This window comes from Pan paniscus, chromosome 14, assembly GCF_029289425.2.
Source record: "Pan paniscus chromosome 14, NHGRI_mPanPan1-v2.0_pri, whole genome shotgun sequence".
In the NCBI taxonomy this organism is placed as follows: Eukaryota; Metazoa; Chordata; class Mammalia; order Primates; family Hominidae; genus Pan; species Pan paniscus.
The window spans coordinates 21,271,018-21,287,307 of record NC_073263.2 but is presented as its reverse complement, the minus strand read 5'-3'; the positions used below and the strand labels follow the sequence as shown (position 1 = coordinate 21,287,307).

General features: G+C 45.2%; 1 protein-coding gene across 1 annotated transcript in view; it reads right to left on the bottom strand.

Moving 5' to 3' along the window:
* The window catches only part of FGF9 (fibroblast growth factor 9), a 32,860-nt gene extending 17,111 nt beyond the window's left edge, over window positions 1–15,749 (bottom strand). The window contains exons 1-2 of the mRNA XM_003833032.6: window positions 14,634–15,749; window positions 5,694–5,797 (exon numbers count right to left, since the gene is read on the bottom strand). Coding sequence (XP_003833080.1) covers window positions 5,694–5,797; window positions 14,634–14,910 — 381 coding nt within the window. The 5' untranslated portion in view covers window positions 14,911–15,749. The remainder of the gene's footprint in view (window positions 1–5,693; window positions 5,798–14,633) is intronic.
* Window positions 15,750–16,290: the final 541 nt, after the last annotated feature.

Below are 16,290 nucleotides of genomic sequence, written 5' to 3'. Positions count from 1 at the left end.
CTATCACTATTTGATGCTCATGTACAGTAGACACTGCATGTGCGTGTTCATGACGGAGTGAATAATTGGGTCAACAAACATTTACCACGTGCCAACTGCACATAAATTGCCCTGCCTGGCCTTCAAGAAATAGAAAAATTATAAAGCCAAAGTCTCTGACTCCAAAAAATTTCATCTAACAAAGAGACCAGCAGGAATTACAATTCTGGGCAAAATAATGTAAGTGCTACAAAGGGATACAAACGAGAAATGTTAGCACCTCCCCCATCTCTGCGCCATCCTCCAGTGTCACTTTTGCAGACTCCATGCTGTATGTTCCAACATCCTTACAATGTTAGTACCTGTGCCAGCTACGTTTTTTAATGAAAGGGTCAATTCCTTTTGTTAAATGCACGCTTCTTGAAGGAGATTAATTTTTTCATGGCATTCTTTTTTAAGGAGGCATTTATTATGGTCAATTATTCTTGATGTTTTAAAGTATCTTGAAAGCCGAGCATGGTGGCTCACGCCTGTAATCCCAACACTTTGGAAGGGTGAGGCTGGCAGATCACTTGATGTCAGGAATTCAAGATCAGCCCGGTCAACATGGTGAAACCCAATCTCTACTAAAAACACAAAAATTAGCCAGGCTTGGTGGCGCGCACTGTAATCCCCGCTACTCGGGAGGCTGAGGCAGGAGGATGCAGTGAGCTGAGATCATGCCACTACACTCCAGCCTGGGTGACAGAGTAAGACTCCATCAAAAAACTTCTTTAAGTATTTTTATAATACTCAAACATTTTAGATTAAGACTCTAAAAGTAATTATCAGAGCCATGCCTCTAAACTTTCTGATAAGAACAAAAGTGACCAATGTTAATGAATACTCTAATCCCCTGGCCAAGTGTGTAATCTAACATCCTCTTGAAATTTCAACCTGGCAGCGTATTTTAATTGTGATATTTGAAGGGTCATGTGACCTAACTTGCCTGCCCTTCCTTTTCTGAGGCTCCTATTTATCCCTCAAGACCCATTTTAAATGCTACCGCTCAACCTCCCCAAGCAGTTATTTAAACACTCCTCTGGGATGCCAAAACATTTGTCCATTCCTCTACTATGGGAAATTTCACACTGCCCTGAATTATTTACAAGTATAGCTATCTGTTTCATTGTTTTGCACTCATCACAGTGCTGGATGAGTCAAAGCTATAAATATGAAATAAATAAGCAAATGAATGAATGGATACATGGACAAATTATCACGTGAATACAATAATCAAACACCATCCCCAAGTTAAAATTATTCATATTCTCCTAATCAAATCATTATACCCATTAGCAATATAGTTTTTCTTATTTCCACATTCTAATAGGATATCAGAATCCTGTATATTTTTCTGAAGAAGTATTAACCCATTTACCTCTGACCTTTTAGATCTACTCTCAAGGTAAACCTGAAGACAAAAACAAGCAAACAAAAACTACATAGATGAAAAGAGAAAATTAATCCCAAAATAGGAAAATACGCTTTAAATGAATTTCACATTTACACATTTACTTTATAAAAGTGATTTCCCCAAATCTCCTATTTACCTTCTTTCATAATGAGATCAGTTTCTAACCGTTTAGAAAAAAAAAAAATCTCCAATTTAGTTTACTGAGCTTCATGCAACTTCACACAGATAAAGACTCCTGGAGGCTCCAAATGTTAGTGTATTTAGTAACACAACCATTGCCCGTTTCTTTCCTTCTCTCAATCTCATCACAATGAAAATGAGATATTTTAGTCACTCCTCATTCTCACTGCCACACGAGGCATGATAACCGCAAACCCAGTGGGAAATATGAGATTCCAGCCCCTGAGGAACAAGACTTTCACTCTCACCTTCCCCCTCACCTGCAGGAGGAACAGACCAAAGGGAAATAACCTGCTGACCAGGAGCCTCCCTCCCAGCTCCTTACAAAAGAGACAAAAAGGTCTCACTGCACAAACATTTTGTGTGCACAGAGAACATCATGGGTCACACAGAGAAGACTTGAGAAAGAAGGCTGAGAAATTCAAACTACAGAATTCTTGGGATCCATCCAGACTGGGAAGAAACATTCCAGATGTCTAACTCAAGATCTTCATCTCACAGAAGAGGAGAAAGAGGGCCTGGTGCCTACTTCGTAGCAGATACAGAATGAGAGTTAACCATGCTCTTGACACTACATTATCTTTCCTCCAGCTTCAGCCTCATTCCCCCTCGGGCCACACACACCAGAGACAACACAGGCACACACAGGCCAATTATGCATAGAAATGGAAGATAGTGATTCCTCCTTCAACTGGAGACCTAAATACACAGCAGCCATACAAGCAAGATACTGTGAGGCCACATCTATGCATCCAATGCGGGACAAAAATAATCATAATTTTTAATTCAGTTCAACCCAATGAGTGTTCATCGAGCACCTACTATGTACAAGAGCCATAGCTGTGTGTTAGGAAACCAAAAAAAAAAAAAAAAAAAAAAAAAAGAATGTAGTCCATGTCCTTTAGATACATTAGGGAACAGAGAAATACAATTGACCACACTGTAAACTGTACTGTGACTTATGTAATAATGGGAACAAAGTATTCCTAGGGCCCAAAGGAAAACATAAGAAATGCTAACTAGAATAAATAGGATTAGAACTGGGGGTGTAATGAAGGTTTTGCAGAAGAAGTAATATTTCCATTGAATTTAAATAAAGAGTCCTGCTTCTTCAGGTGGAGAAGGCAAGAGAAAGGCATCTGAGAGAGAAATTCACTTGGCCACAAGTATAAATCAGACTGCATGATGTGTTTGGAAAACAGCAAATAGACAGACTCGAGTTGCATAGGCAAAGAGGCACACGGGGTGCTCCTGGCAAAGCAGATCCAGGCAGCGGTTCATCCTAAGCATTGGATGCCACATTAAAGAACGTGGGCTGTATCCTTCAAAAGCAAGAATTTGAAGGGATCTCTGTGCACAAGTGACACTCCTGTCTGGGTTTTGAAGGTACTTCTGCCATCAGTGTGGAGAATGGATTGGAGACAGAAGACTAGGAAGGCAGGGAAGCAGCTGAAGACGTTTCCGCAAGGAAAGCATAATACGGAAAAGTGTCTCTCACAGCCACCCTTCCATGGAGCAGTTTCCAAGCCTGGGCACTCTTCACGAGAGAAGATGTGTGCTTCTCAAGCACACACGGAAGAAGAGCCATTTTACCCTTTCTTTCATTGCCCTTTGCCTGGCTGGGACTCCATGACTGGACTGTCGGCAAGATGTGCAGCTGTATGGCAGTGGTGACAAGTCTATTCCTGCCCACGCACTGTGTGTGTGCTCAAAAAGCCCAAGGTGAGGCAGCCAGGAGTCACAGAAAACCTAAGAAGACAGCTGGGCTTCCCAGAAAAGGGGAAAGATGGTGCTCTCCAGCTGTCTACCTGGCTGCCGTGTCCCACAGTATTGTCACTGGCACTCCGTGGGTCTACACTCAATGTCCCTCTCATGCTGCCCCAGGCACTGTGCTAGGAACTAGGGTGTGCCAGGCAGGAAGGCATGAGTAAGAAACCATTTAAATCATCCAGAAGGAGAGATGAGACAGCCTGGGCAACAATCCTACCAGCAGCTTTGCTGAACACAAAATTAGACATGCTCTCCTTGTCAACCAATAAACCACAGGAGTCTGAATCATGCTGGTGATTTCATCTGAAAGACTGGTCAGCTCTCAACTGGGAAAAATTCAGAGGGGTGTGCAAGGTGATCCTTGGAGTGGGGAACAAATAGTAGGGCCCTATTTAGGTTTCCTCATTCATTCTATTCTTTAAAATTGTTTACTTTGTTGTATCTCTTATAAAATAACATATATAAACTATACTTTGAGATAAACAATTTTAAAATAATTTAATATTTGAGATGCATACTCAAATTAAGTATATTTATTTGAAATGCATATGTTGAGATGCATATTCAAAAATAATTTTTTTGGTGGGGATACGTGATCAAAAAATTTGGAGGCCACTGTGATAAAGTTCCATCTACACACTAAAAGTCAGAACTTCTCTTCTACACACACACAAAAAAGCATTTTATTGAGTTCAACTGTGACCCACTCAAACCCACATTACATACCTAAAAGCAAAAAAAAAAAAAACAAAACTGAAGTTGTGACAAAAAAGAACATCATTTTCTATTTTTTTAATGTAAGTTTCCTTTATCTTGTATCTTATCTTTCTTCACACTTAAAGGTATTCACAAAAATTGTGTAGGGAGTTAATAATTTTGCCTAAACCATCCACTGTGTTTAAAAAGCTAAAGTCAATCCTATACTTACAAATACATTTTAGCATTTTATACATATGTATGTGTGTATCTATATATACATATTTTTACAAGCCTAATGGTAGAAAATTATATCTAGAAAAAGTTTTGCCCTTCATTTCTGTGTATTGAGAATTCCAAATCTTTCCTCATTCTAAGCTTCTTTTCATTTTCAACTTTTTGTAAACTAAAGTTCTCATATTTCAGAAAACATGGATTAAATTCTCATTTGACCACCAGTAATTGCAACGATAAGTTACTTTGGGAGACCAAGGCAAGAGGATCACTTGAGGCCAGGAGTTCAAGACCAGCCTGAGCAACATAGCGCGACCTTGTCTCTACAAAAAAAAAAATTTTTCGTTAACTACGTGTGGTGAGGCACACCCATAGTCCCAGCTACACAGGAGGCTGAGGCAGGAGGATCTTCTGAGCCCATGAGTTCCAGGCTGCAGTGAGAAATGATTACACCACTGCACTCTAGCCTGGGCAACAGCAATACCCTATCTCAAAAAAAAAAAAAAAAAGAAAGAAAAGAAAAGAAAGAGAGAAAGAAACAGTACAGATTAATTTCATTACAAGTTTGAAAGTTGAAAACCCAAGTTAGTATATATTATTCATACTTATACATTCAGCAAAAATGTATTAAGTCCCTGCTGCGTACCACACACTGTGTTTTAGGTACTGCATTAATAGGAGTAAAGTGATACCATGATGGAAAGTTAGTCCCCGCCACAGAGTGGAAGAGTAGACTTTGTCTCATTCACACCTCAGCACCTAGAACAGTGCCTGTCTGGCACCTGGCAGAGCACAATAAATACTTCTTCACTGTCTCCCATGAGGACCTTACAACCTAGTGGGGATGTGGAGTGGGAAAAAAAGAAATTCATAACATTTGCAAATAATTACAATATCGTAATATTCTTATTCACGTACAAAAATATCTGACAACAATTTCCATCTCCCTTCTTCTCTGCATAATGAAAATCTTGGATGTAGCTCAGAGAGAGTTTAGATTCACTGCATGGTCTATTTCTAGTTTTAATTACAATGCTTGGCAAAGCTTAGGAGGAGATCATTTCAATTCATTTCAAAAATAACTCTCATTCAATACAAAGAGATGGGATTTTTCACACTTGTAAATTTTTTTATTTACTTGATAATTAAGATGGTTTGGCATATAAATAAAGCATTTTCTTAGCAACTTTGGTCTAGTGAAGGTGCAGAGCTGTTTATCTATTAATAAAAATAAAATGGCTTTCCTCAAAAAGTAAAAACTTACACTCGCCTTCCAAACAGACTCAGTTGCATTTCTGGCCCTTTTTAATCCAGAGAAAAGACAGCTGTTCAAATCAAACATGGAGATAAAGCTGGATGAAGTCCCTCCAGTACTTACTGATCCATATAGCTCCCCCTTCTCATTCATCCCGAGGTAGAGTCCACTGTCCACGCCTCGAATGCTGACCAGGCCCACTGCTATACTGATAAATTCCAGAATGCCTGTAGACAAAGGGTAGAAGGCAGAGGACAGGTCAGATCACAGAGCATGTCCTTAGAGTCCCAGCATCCCTGGGGTTTTGGAGAGGACACTAAGCCCAGCTCCCCACTTGGATAACCCCACGCTAGTTAAAGAAGTGTCTTCTCTTTGAAAATCACTGTGTAAAATAATTGATTTTCAACTAAATTCTCTTATCATAATGACACAAAAATACTTACCAACATGACTTACACAAAAAACAAAACATTTTAAAAATTAAAAAGTTAATATCTACATAGATACGCTAAGAAGTAATAGGACAGAAAAACCGGTGTGTACATAATCTAATTAACTTAAAAGAGTAGAATTTAAGACAAAGACAATCTACATCCACTTTGTAAACATGAAGTTAAGCATCTGTCTGTGATTCTCTTATTTTGAGAGACATAAGACCATTTGCTAAACAGAATACTTTTTTAGAAAAGACAACCTATTTCCACTTTATAAACATGAAGTTAAGTATCTGTGTGTGAGTATCTTGTTTTTGGACTTCCCAGCCTTTAGAACTGGGAGAAATAAATACCTGTTTAAGCAGCAAAAAAAAAAAAGTATTCTGTTTAGAGAATAGTCTCTCAAAATAAGAGAATGAAGTGCTAACTAAAGGCTTGATTGGTTTATACAGAAAATTATCCAGCTCTCTATTGTGTTAACTTTTTTTAACTCTATCTAGAAAACTAAAACTGCCCACATACATCCCAATTATTTTTGCTTAAACAAAGTATTGGTTTTTGCTATACTTATCTAAACCTCAAAGAGATAGTTAAGCAATTAAAATAATAATATTCTGAAGAGATAAATACTGCTGTTGATTTAAAGTAGGCATGGAATGTTGTATTCCAAAATCAAATCAACACAATGATCTTATTTTACTTCCTTCTTTCCCCTTGCTTACCTCACTAAGAATAACACCTAAGCTGGGCATAAATCCAGAATTTTATGGCCACACAACAGCAGTTTCAATTTCTGTAACTACAGTGTGGTTATAAGATGATTAGCCCACAGTATATTTAGGACACTGCTAATTTTTTTTTTTTTTTTTTGAGATGGAGTCTTGCTCTGTTGCCCAGGCTGGAGGGCAGTGGTGCGATCTTGGCTCACTGCAAGCTCCACCTCCCGGGTTCACACCATTCTCCTGCCTCAGCCTCCTGAGTAGCTGGGACTTCAGGCTGGGACAGCCACCACGCTGGGCTAAATTTTTTTTTTTTTTTTTTTTGTATTTTTAGTAGAGACGGGGTTTCACTGTGTTAGCCAGGATGGTCTCAATCTCCTGACCTCGTGATCGACCCGCCTCGGCTTCCCAAAGTGCTGGGATTACAGTCATGAGCCACCGCGCCTGTCTGGACACTGCTAATATTATTTGTACTCAGCCATTTTTTCCTTTTTATTGTAAATTAAAGTGCTACATTTTATGTAGACCTTACATTAATGCATATCAAATATTGAGTTCTTGTTTTAAAAATACTTTCAAATATTAAAAATTTTACTTACATTTAAGAGTTCAGAAAAAAACTTAGGGTAACAATGTGCTATAGTCAGTCTCATGTGACTAATAAAAAAGCACTTACATGAATTTTTCAACAATTAATTTTGCAACTCTCACAAAATACACTGGTACTGCAATCAAAAGAAGACATGAACAGCATAAATCTAATAAAGGATTAACTCAAGAGGAAACTATTTCAAGGTGATGTAAAAAAGAAGAGCTATTTCTTCTAAAGGGATATTCCTAATTCTTTTATAAGGACAAAATGTAACAAATTTATCTTGTGCTTAATTTAATTATTTTAATAGGATGTTAAACAGTATATCAAAAAAAGTGAAATTACAAATTGTGTTTTGAATCTGATAATCTATGACTCTATGATGGAGAATACATGCAAAAGAAGCCAGTTTATTACTAGCCTTCCCTACTTCAAAAGCAAATGGGAATATAAATAAGGCAATATTTCCATGAGATTCATTTTTCATGAGATGCACTCCCTTTTTAATGCATTTTATTTCATTGTACTATTCTTCTGAGTCAAAATAACTAAAATTGTGGCATTTTATTATTATTAGCAGTCACATGTATGTGAATATCTTCTTAGTAACCTGAAAGCACACCAAAATGTGGGTCATACATACCCTGAAATTAATGTAATGAGTTAATTAATGTTCAATTTTCGTCGTAAGATGAAATGCAGGAAACATTTGGCCCCTTTTGAGGTCTGAATGATTTAATTTACCAGGTCAATAAGGAAAGGCTTAATCATAAAACTAAAAAATATTTGCAGCTTCTAAGGGAGCATGTGATGATCTTTCTGCTTTCCCTGCACACGGAGTAGCTGAGGACTAATAATGAATATTAGCCAGTGTTGCCCATCAGGTCCAACAAAGAATAAGGTGCATGTGATTTCACAAAACCTTTTCACTGGCTGGTCTGCAGAACATCAAGAAAAAAAAATAACAGCAGCAGCAATGATAATTGTAATAGTGAAAATTCTTGAGCATTTAGTCTATGCCAAATGAGAGGCCGTCTCTCATTTAATCCCCAGAACAACTCTAGGCATTACAATATTCTAATCCCCAGTGTACAAATGGGGAAATTGAGGTTTAAGGAGGTTAATAATTAGCCCCCAAGCAACTGGACTCCAAAACCTATTTCCTTAACTATTACGCACATCTTACATTTGGTTTTACCTTTTTTAATGTTTCTGTGATTTCTGTACCATTTTCATATAGCTGAGTTCTGAAAGTATTACTATATAATTTAGAAATGAAGATATCAAGATATCTATCTCGTTTCTTTTTCTGGCATTGACAAGACAGCTGTAATTCATATTCGTTCACTTTTTCATTCAAGAAGCTATTATTGAGGGTTTATTATAAGCCAAGCACCATACCATTTATTGAGTATATAAAGATGAACCGGATATAGCCTAGGTCCTATTACCCTCAAATTTTTGCTCACCATCTGTTGGGAAGAAGGACACGTAAACAGATAAATATAACAACAGTGTGGCAAATGCAGTTGAGAGGGAGCTGTTCAGGGTATGGGCAGTCCAAAGATGGGCAGCTCATCTGGGTTTCTGAAGGCAAGTCAGAGGCTTCCCAAGAAAATAAATACCTGAGATAAGTCTCCAAAAAGCTATCCAAGCGAGAAGGAACTACCTACAGACCCCAGGTGGAAAAGATCTCATCACCTCAAACCACCACCCATTTCTCTGCAGTTCCTTAAAAATAGAGACGTCAAAATAACAGCCCAGCTTTTTATGTGGTCACCTCAGTGATGCAAGGACAAGCAGACCAACTGAACGTAGGAGTCACAGTCATTCTCCCCCATGCAAAGAATTCCACTGTTGTAAGGTCAGGAAGATCTAGCAACCCCGCAACAGGATCCCACCCCAACCAGACCAGAAACCTCATCATTCCTGGTACCCTCTTGTCCATAATAAATTCTATAACCTCAACCAGGTCCATTCAGCTCTCTCTGGGGTGGAGCTGGTGCCAGGCAAGTGCTTCCAACTACACTCCCTGAGTACAACCCACTCCACATGTTATCTGCTCACATGACTGGGCAGCAGAGGGGGCTGGATCAATAACAGCCAGGAGAAGCCTTCTGTGCAGAGACATCTGAATGTTTAATGATCAAGCAGAGAGAAAGGGAAAGAAGGAAAGAGCAAAGAAAAGAAGGAAGGAAGAGGGGAGGAGGAAGGGAGGGAATGATGAGTTTGTGCCTAAAATTAGAACTGTGGCACACACATGTGTACCATGGCAGCCTGTCGCTCATTTTGGGCAGACACAGCCTTGACATCCTTAGCTCAGACGGCCCACAGTAATGGGTAGTGATAGGGTGACATGGGAAGCACAGGGTCGATGACTGCTGTCATTTCTTTGTTCTCTTCCACAGCAGTCAACAGTTCCAAATGAGGATATGCTCATTGGGACCCCATTGGATTTGATGAGGTGTGAGATCATCCATGGTCCATGAGAGACCAGGTCAATGCCTGGACTATTTCAGGAAAATCACCACACCGGACCTTCCTCATTGCCCCAGACTCACTATTAGTGACTATCCCCAGAGCTGATGGGCTGCCCCAGTTCTGTTCACATGGACCATTATCCCAAAGCTGGCACCGCCCCCTAGAGCCCATCTGTGCTGGGCCTCACCTCCAAGGCCAGGCAAGGCAGCGGGAGAGCAAGGCAGTCAGAGCTGCTCCACTCTGGCCCTCATGACATGGTTCTCTGACTTAAGAGCCCCCAACGCATTACAGAACCGCACTCTTCAGACCACACAAATGTAGGCAGACTGTCGAGAGGGGCAGGGCATGAGGCTGCAGAAAATTAATGATTAAGCCTCTTCCCTGCAGAGCTTCCTGTTCACCCAGAGAAGCTCGAACCAGGGCTGCCAGATCAACCATCTCAGATCCTGCACCGGGGTAAGTTCGGATCTGTAGCAACTTGAGCACATCTCATAGAGTTTATACAGGAAATGACTAACTGAATGGGAGTTATAACTCCACTAATTTTTCCAGAACCTGAAGCAATCCTAAAACCATCTCCTTAAACACCCAGTGTTTTCCTGAGACATTGAAGAGTCAGATACATAGAACAGAATTAAAGTTCAAAACCCTGGAAATAAGTTTTAAACACCTGTTTAAAAAAATCATACTATCATATTTCTCCCCTCTAGTAAAACCTTCACCTGACCCAATTTGAATGGAAGCCCCAGTTTGGGTGCTCATCTGAGGTCCTGATGAAGACCGGCCTTTCAGAGCTACCTAACCCCAGCCAAAAAGGGAACAGACTTAGGTTTCCTAAACAAGTTAAATAGCAGATCAGGCCCAGCGTTCATGTTTTTATTATTTTACATTACTATTTCCCCAAATGATTTTCTGCTCACATTTCTATCCATCTAGCAAGGCTGGAGTGCTTTAAAAGTGAGCTCTATATATAGGCATATAGATATACAGATGAAACAAGACATCTCGCTCCCCCAGCCTACTGCACAGAGATACAATTGCGAGTTCCTTTTCTCCTTGTTCAATCTTATCTCCACACCACCAACCCGAGGGGGAAAAAAAAAAGGCTCCTTCAAGGTCCCACCTAAGTTGTCACCTCTGCAGCTCCTGCTGGAACAGTAAGACTCCCCCACCCCCACGTCCTCTGCACTGCCGCTGCTGTGTCACTGCCAAGCTTGCCAGCAGCTGCAGTCACCTGCGGCTGCATGGGGGCGGCAAAAATCCTTTTTCCAGCGCGTTTCCTTCTGCTGTTTGATTTCAGGTAGAAAATGCACCTTCTATTTTAATCAAGGTGTAAACCCACCGCACCCCCCACCTACAGTTACTCTTTTCTAGAGAAACTGAGTGTGAGGACGAAGTCCCCAGAGGGGAGCCGGGCTGCGGAGGAGACGCTGCTGCCGGAGGAGGAGGAGGGCCGAAGGTGAGGCCGCGGCGGCGCGCGGGAGCGCCAGGTGTGCCAGAGCCGGGGCACCGCAGCCCCCTCGCCCCCTCCCGGCGCCTGTGCCCTCCCTCCGCCCTCCCCGCGCGCGCCGCGGTGTCCTAGCGCCGCCGCGGCCTCGTTCCGGGCGGGGCTGGGAAGGCGAGGGTAGGAGGCTCCCGGCACACGCACCACCGCTCTGCGGAGGTTGCTAATATTGGGACCTGCCGCAGCGGCAGCAGCGGGAGACCGCGGCACTGCTGTCACCTCGGGGGCCCGCTTCTCACTGCAACCGGATGAAAGACTTAAATAACCCTCCTGCCTCACCCTGCTTCCCCACCCCCACTGCGCACAGCCACCCACTCAACTCCATCCCAGCCAGAGTGAGTGGCACAGCGGAGCGCCAGAGCGCCCTTCCCCCTCGGCCGACGCCAGGCCGACGGGCTAGCTAGCGGCTCGGCGCCCCCAGTCCCCAACCTGGGCCGGGGCTTCCGCTCCCCTCCCATCCAACACTACCCCTAGCCCCTCCCCCCAGCCCCCACATCCCCCCCAGCCCCCACATCCCCCCCAACACTGTACCGAGAGCGTCTAAGGAGTGGAGATGCCACTTCCCTGACAACACCTTTCTCTGACCTCTAGGGGTGAGGGGTCTAGCTTTTTGTTTAACGGTTTCTATTGAGCCACTGTAGCCCGCCGCAGTCCTCATCCGCTCACCCTAGAATGCGCCTCTCCTGCCCTCCCCTCCCGCGTGGCCCCCGCCCTTGCATCCGCGCTCTCTCCAGTGGCAGAGTTACGGGATTTCTAATGACTCGACTGCGTGTGGCAAACGTCCTATCCTAAAGGTGACTGCATCAAAAAAAAAAAAAAATGCTCATGGAGGGAAGGGGTGCGTGAAGAAGCACCAACTAGAATATCCCATAATCTCTGCACACCAGGGCCCAGTCGTGCTGCACCGGAGTTCTAACAGGGTCTCTCAAAGACAGGCTCGGCTGATCCACACAATAAAACCGGCTCGGGCCCGCCGCGGCGCCCCTGCAGCCGTGCGCCCCCGCCGCGCTCCCGCGCACACCCCGGGCTCCCCCGGTTGTGAAGCCGGAGCGGAGGCGGGGGCGCGGGAAAGCCAGATCGCGATCGGCGAGCTCGCGAGCTCTGCTCTCGGAAAGCGGTTAACAATAGCACGCCGCCCCCTCCGCGGCCCTTTGTCCCCCCCACCCCCACTCCTTCCCCTGCGGCTCCGGCCAGGGGCCCCCGACCCACCTCCCGGGCACCACGGAGCCCTTCGAGTCTCCAAAACCCGGCTGCGTGCTTCAGAAGAAGGACACGGAATGGGACAGGGGAGCTCAGGGGTCCGACCTCCAGCCCGTCCTCTGTCCCCGCCACCAACTCTCCTGCCGCTGCGCGCGCCTCCAGCCGTTCCCACACCGCAAACCACCGTGCAGCCCGGGGCGGCGGCTGTCAGCCCCGCCAGACCCACTCTCACACACAAAGAGAAAGAGAAGGGGCTCAACTTGGGCCAAAATGAAAAACCGGATTCCCTAAACGCGGCCAGAAGTGTGTCAGCCCCTGCCTGCCGCCCCCCGGCCCCCGTGGTCCCCGCAGCACTGAAGGGCGCACCCGAGCCAGGCGGAAAGGGAGCCGGAACGCGAGCGCGTTTAGGACCGCGCGGAGCCGGCCGGGCAGCCGCTAAGTGCGCCGCGGGGCCCGGGCGGCCGAGCGGGCACCTGCCGACCGCGAGCGCGGGAGGGCTGGAGCTCCGGCCGCCTGGCACACCTAGGGCGGCCGCCCACGCCGCTCGCTTCGGTCGGCGCGGCCCCGACACCCTGCGGGTGGCCGCCGCGGCCCCGGACACACTCGCTCGCCCACCCAGGGCCGCCCACTGCCTGTTGTTCTGGTATCGAACGCTAGGCAGGGTGGCAGCCCTTAAAGAGGCCAGATGGAAACGGCACTTTTAGTAAAGTTTAGTCTTCTCTTTGCAACAACCAGAATCTACCTTTACTTCTGGGGTGGGGAGGGGATAGTTATATTTCAACTGAATAATTGCAAAGCAAAGAGCTATAACTTTTTTTTAAGCAGCGAGTGGAGACGGCCAGAGCAATTTCACACTACTAGGCTCAGCTGTGGGCTTAGGCTCAGGGGTGAGCATGAGGAGCAAATCCTGGGCCTCGTGGATCTGGGACCATCCCCAGCCCAGGCCTAAGTCCTCCTCACCTTCTGGCATCATCCGCAGCCGCACGAAGCTAAACATACAGTTTAGATTGTGTTCAACATCTGGCACTAAAGCATGAGGAAGAAAAATCACCAGAGGACTTTGTTTTTTACGACCTAGTTTAAGTGTTGTCAGGTGGGTTCACTCAGAAGTTAACTCCTTCCAACAGTCTAGTTGCCCAAACTGGCGCTTAATTTTTTTTTTTTTTAAGTAAGGAAAAAACTCAAGAGTCCACCCAATTGGGACTGTGTTAGTTGACTTCGTGCCGTTGGGCTCAGGGTGCCCCGGCAAGCACGTGTGTGCGGGCATAAAGTGGGCAGAGCCACCAGCCCTCGAGTCTGCAGCCCTCAGTGCTGAGTCACAAATACCCTCCGCTGAAAAATGAAATCCTCGGAATGCCCTTTAAAATTCGCTCGCAGCGTTTGCACGCGCGCACACACTCACACCAGAGAGCCACGCAAGAGACCTACACAGGGCTGCACACTATGGAAATTTAAAAGCAGAGGTTATCACTTGATAGCTGGAAGGACAAAAACCCCTGAGCGTCCTGCCTCTTCCCAAGTCATTTTCCCCCAAGCCTCTGCCCCTGCTTTTCACGGAGCCTAAAATATGACTTTAGTCCTCCCAACAGGACAATCCGTCAGCAACCTTCGCCTATGGGGCTTTCAGACCCTCACAGGGGGGAATAAACAATGCACTTAATATACAATTCAAGTAGTATACTTACTAGAGGAAAGGGGGAAAGGAAAAAAACCTTAATTTGGGCACAAGATACCCACTGCCTTCAAGAAACTGCATTAAGTTCTTAGTAGTTAATGATTAAAGCTTTAAACTCGTGCAATCAGTCCATTCAAAAGAAACTTCCTAAACCCGTGTATCTGATGCAAAAGAACTGGAAACTTGTATTATATTTATAAATTATGCCCCCCTTTAAATTAAAAGTAGGGGGCCTTTCAGTGTATACTTGCATCAGTGCCAGCAGCAGATCTGCAATTCCGGAGGCATTTTTTTTTTCGGAGCTGGCAAGACAGAGAGAGAGAGAGAGACAGAGATACAGAGAAAGAGGGGAGGAGGGGAGAACCCTTCCCACGTCCCCCACCCGGCCACCACCTTCTTGGTAGTTATAATTTCAACATGTCATCTCATGGACACTAAAGGGTTAATGGTATACCTACCAAATCGGCTGTGGTCTTTCCTGGTTCCCTGGATAGTACCATTGGGGAAGATTTCTAAGTGAAATCCAGTCCTGCAGTATAGCTGCCTCCGCCTGAGAATCCCCTTTAAATGATCCAAGTCCGTGACTGCGGGTCCCCTGGGGAGCCCCCCTGCTTCGGACTGACCCAGGTGGTCACTTAACAAAACCGGGCTGTCCACCGGCAACACGGGCACATTCCCAAATGGTACCGCATCCTGCACACCGAAATAGTTCCCAACTTCACCTAAGGGAGCCATCAGAGGACTCGGCTTTTGGAGCACAAGAATAAACAATAATGATGGTGCCAACCCAGGAGATATTAGGCGAGGTATATCCAACTCCCCTCCCTTACTGCAGTTGCAGAGAGAGAGAGAGAAAAAAAAAGGTTCTTTTCTTCAATCCATTAAATGCATAAATAAAAGTAATCTGCTGTTTCACTGGCACAGGTTCAAGGTCAAACCACTGATAGTCTAAGAAACCACCACTTTATACTCACACACTGACATATTGATAAACATATCTATGTATCTCTATAGATAGATCCCCAGCTCTTAGCAGGCAGGAAGGTCTTCATCCCATCCGACCGTAATAAGGAAAAAAAATCCGTAGTTTCTCCATTTGGTTTGAGATCAGAATGACCATAGCAACTTAAATGCCTAGGCGTTATTATAGGGATTTTTAAGATGCACGGGCTACGTCAGAATTTACGGATCCTGACTCCAGGAAGGCATGCGCTGTTTTTACTCTCTAACCGACTCTGCAGACATCAGCATGAATCCTTCAAGGGGAAAAAAAAAATCTCACGTTGGTGGCGGCGACAAATCTCCCCTCCCGGTCCCCCCTCCAAAAAATGATAATAATAATAAAACAAAAAGAAGAAGAAACTTTAGGCGTCCAAAGCTAGTATCCAGGATTCTCCAGAGGCTCGGCAGATGTCCATTGGCTTAGAACGGGTGGCGAGCGGCGAGCGAGGAGAGCCGCGTCCGGGAGCTCGCGTGCCGCCCAGGCTGCCGCGAACAGGTGTTGCCGCGCCGGCTCGCGGAGCGTTGTAGCCGGGCGGAGCGCTCCTCCTGCGCAGCCCCCGCCGGCGCGCAGAGTGGCGCAGGCAGCGGCATTGGGCTGGGTTTAAGGTAGCGCCGCCGCAGCCCGGGCTCCCCGCGGTCCTAGCGCCCGGCTTACTGCCCGCGCCGCTCTGCGGCAGGCGAGGTGCGGCGCGCCAGAGCGCAGGACTTCCTAGGAGGCAGCCGAGGAGCCCTGGCTTTACAAAGAAAAGCAAATGAAAGATGCACTGCGAGAGGCGGGAGGAAGAAACCCTGAGTCTCCCGAGACTCAAAGTTCTCCTGCAGAATAGAAGCCGGTAACCTACAATCTAGCTGGCTGGCTACATTGATGGAGGGTCAGAGTGAAACGGGGAAACTAGTTTTCACTGGGGCTCTGTAACCTTGCATTGTATTATAGAATATGACTGAGTTGAGAGAGTCGGAGGGAAGGGGAGTTGATTTAATGGACTCGGATGGCCATGGCAGTTTCTCTTCCATTCTTCGGCCACACACACAGAAGCGCAAACTATGTTTCAGGTAAGATCAACTCCTCTCCCCCGTCACACACACACACACACACGCACACACACACACACA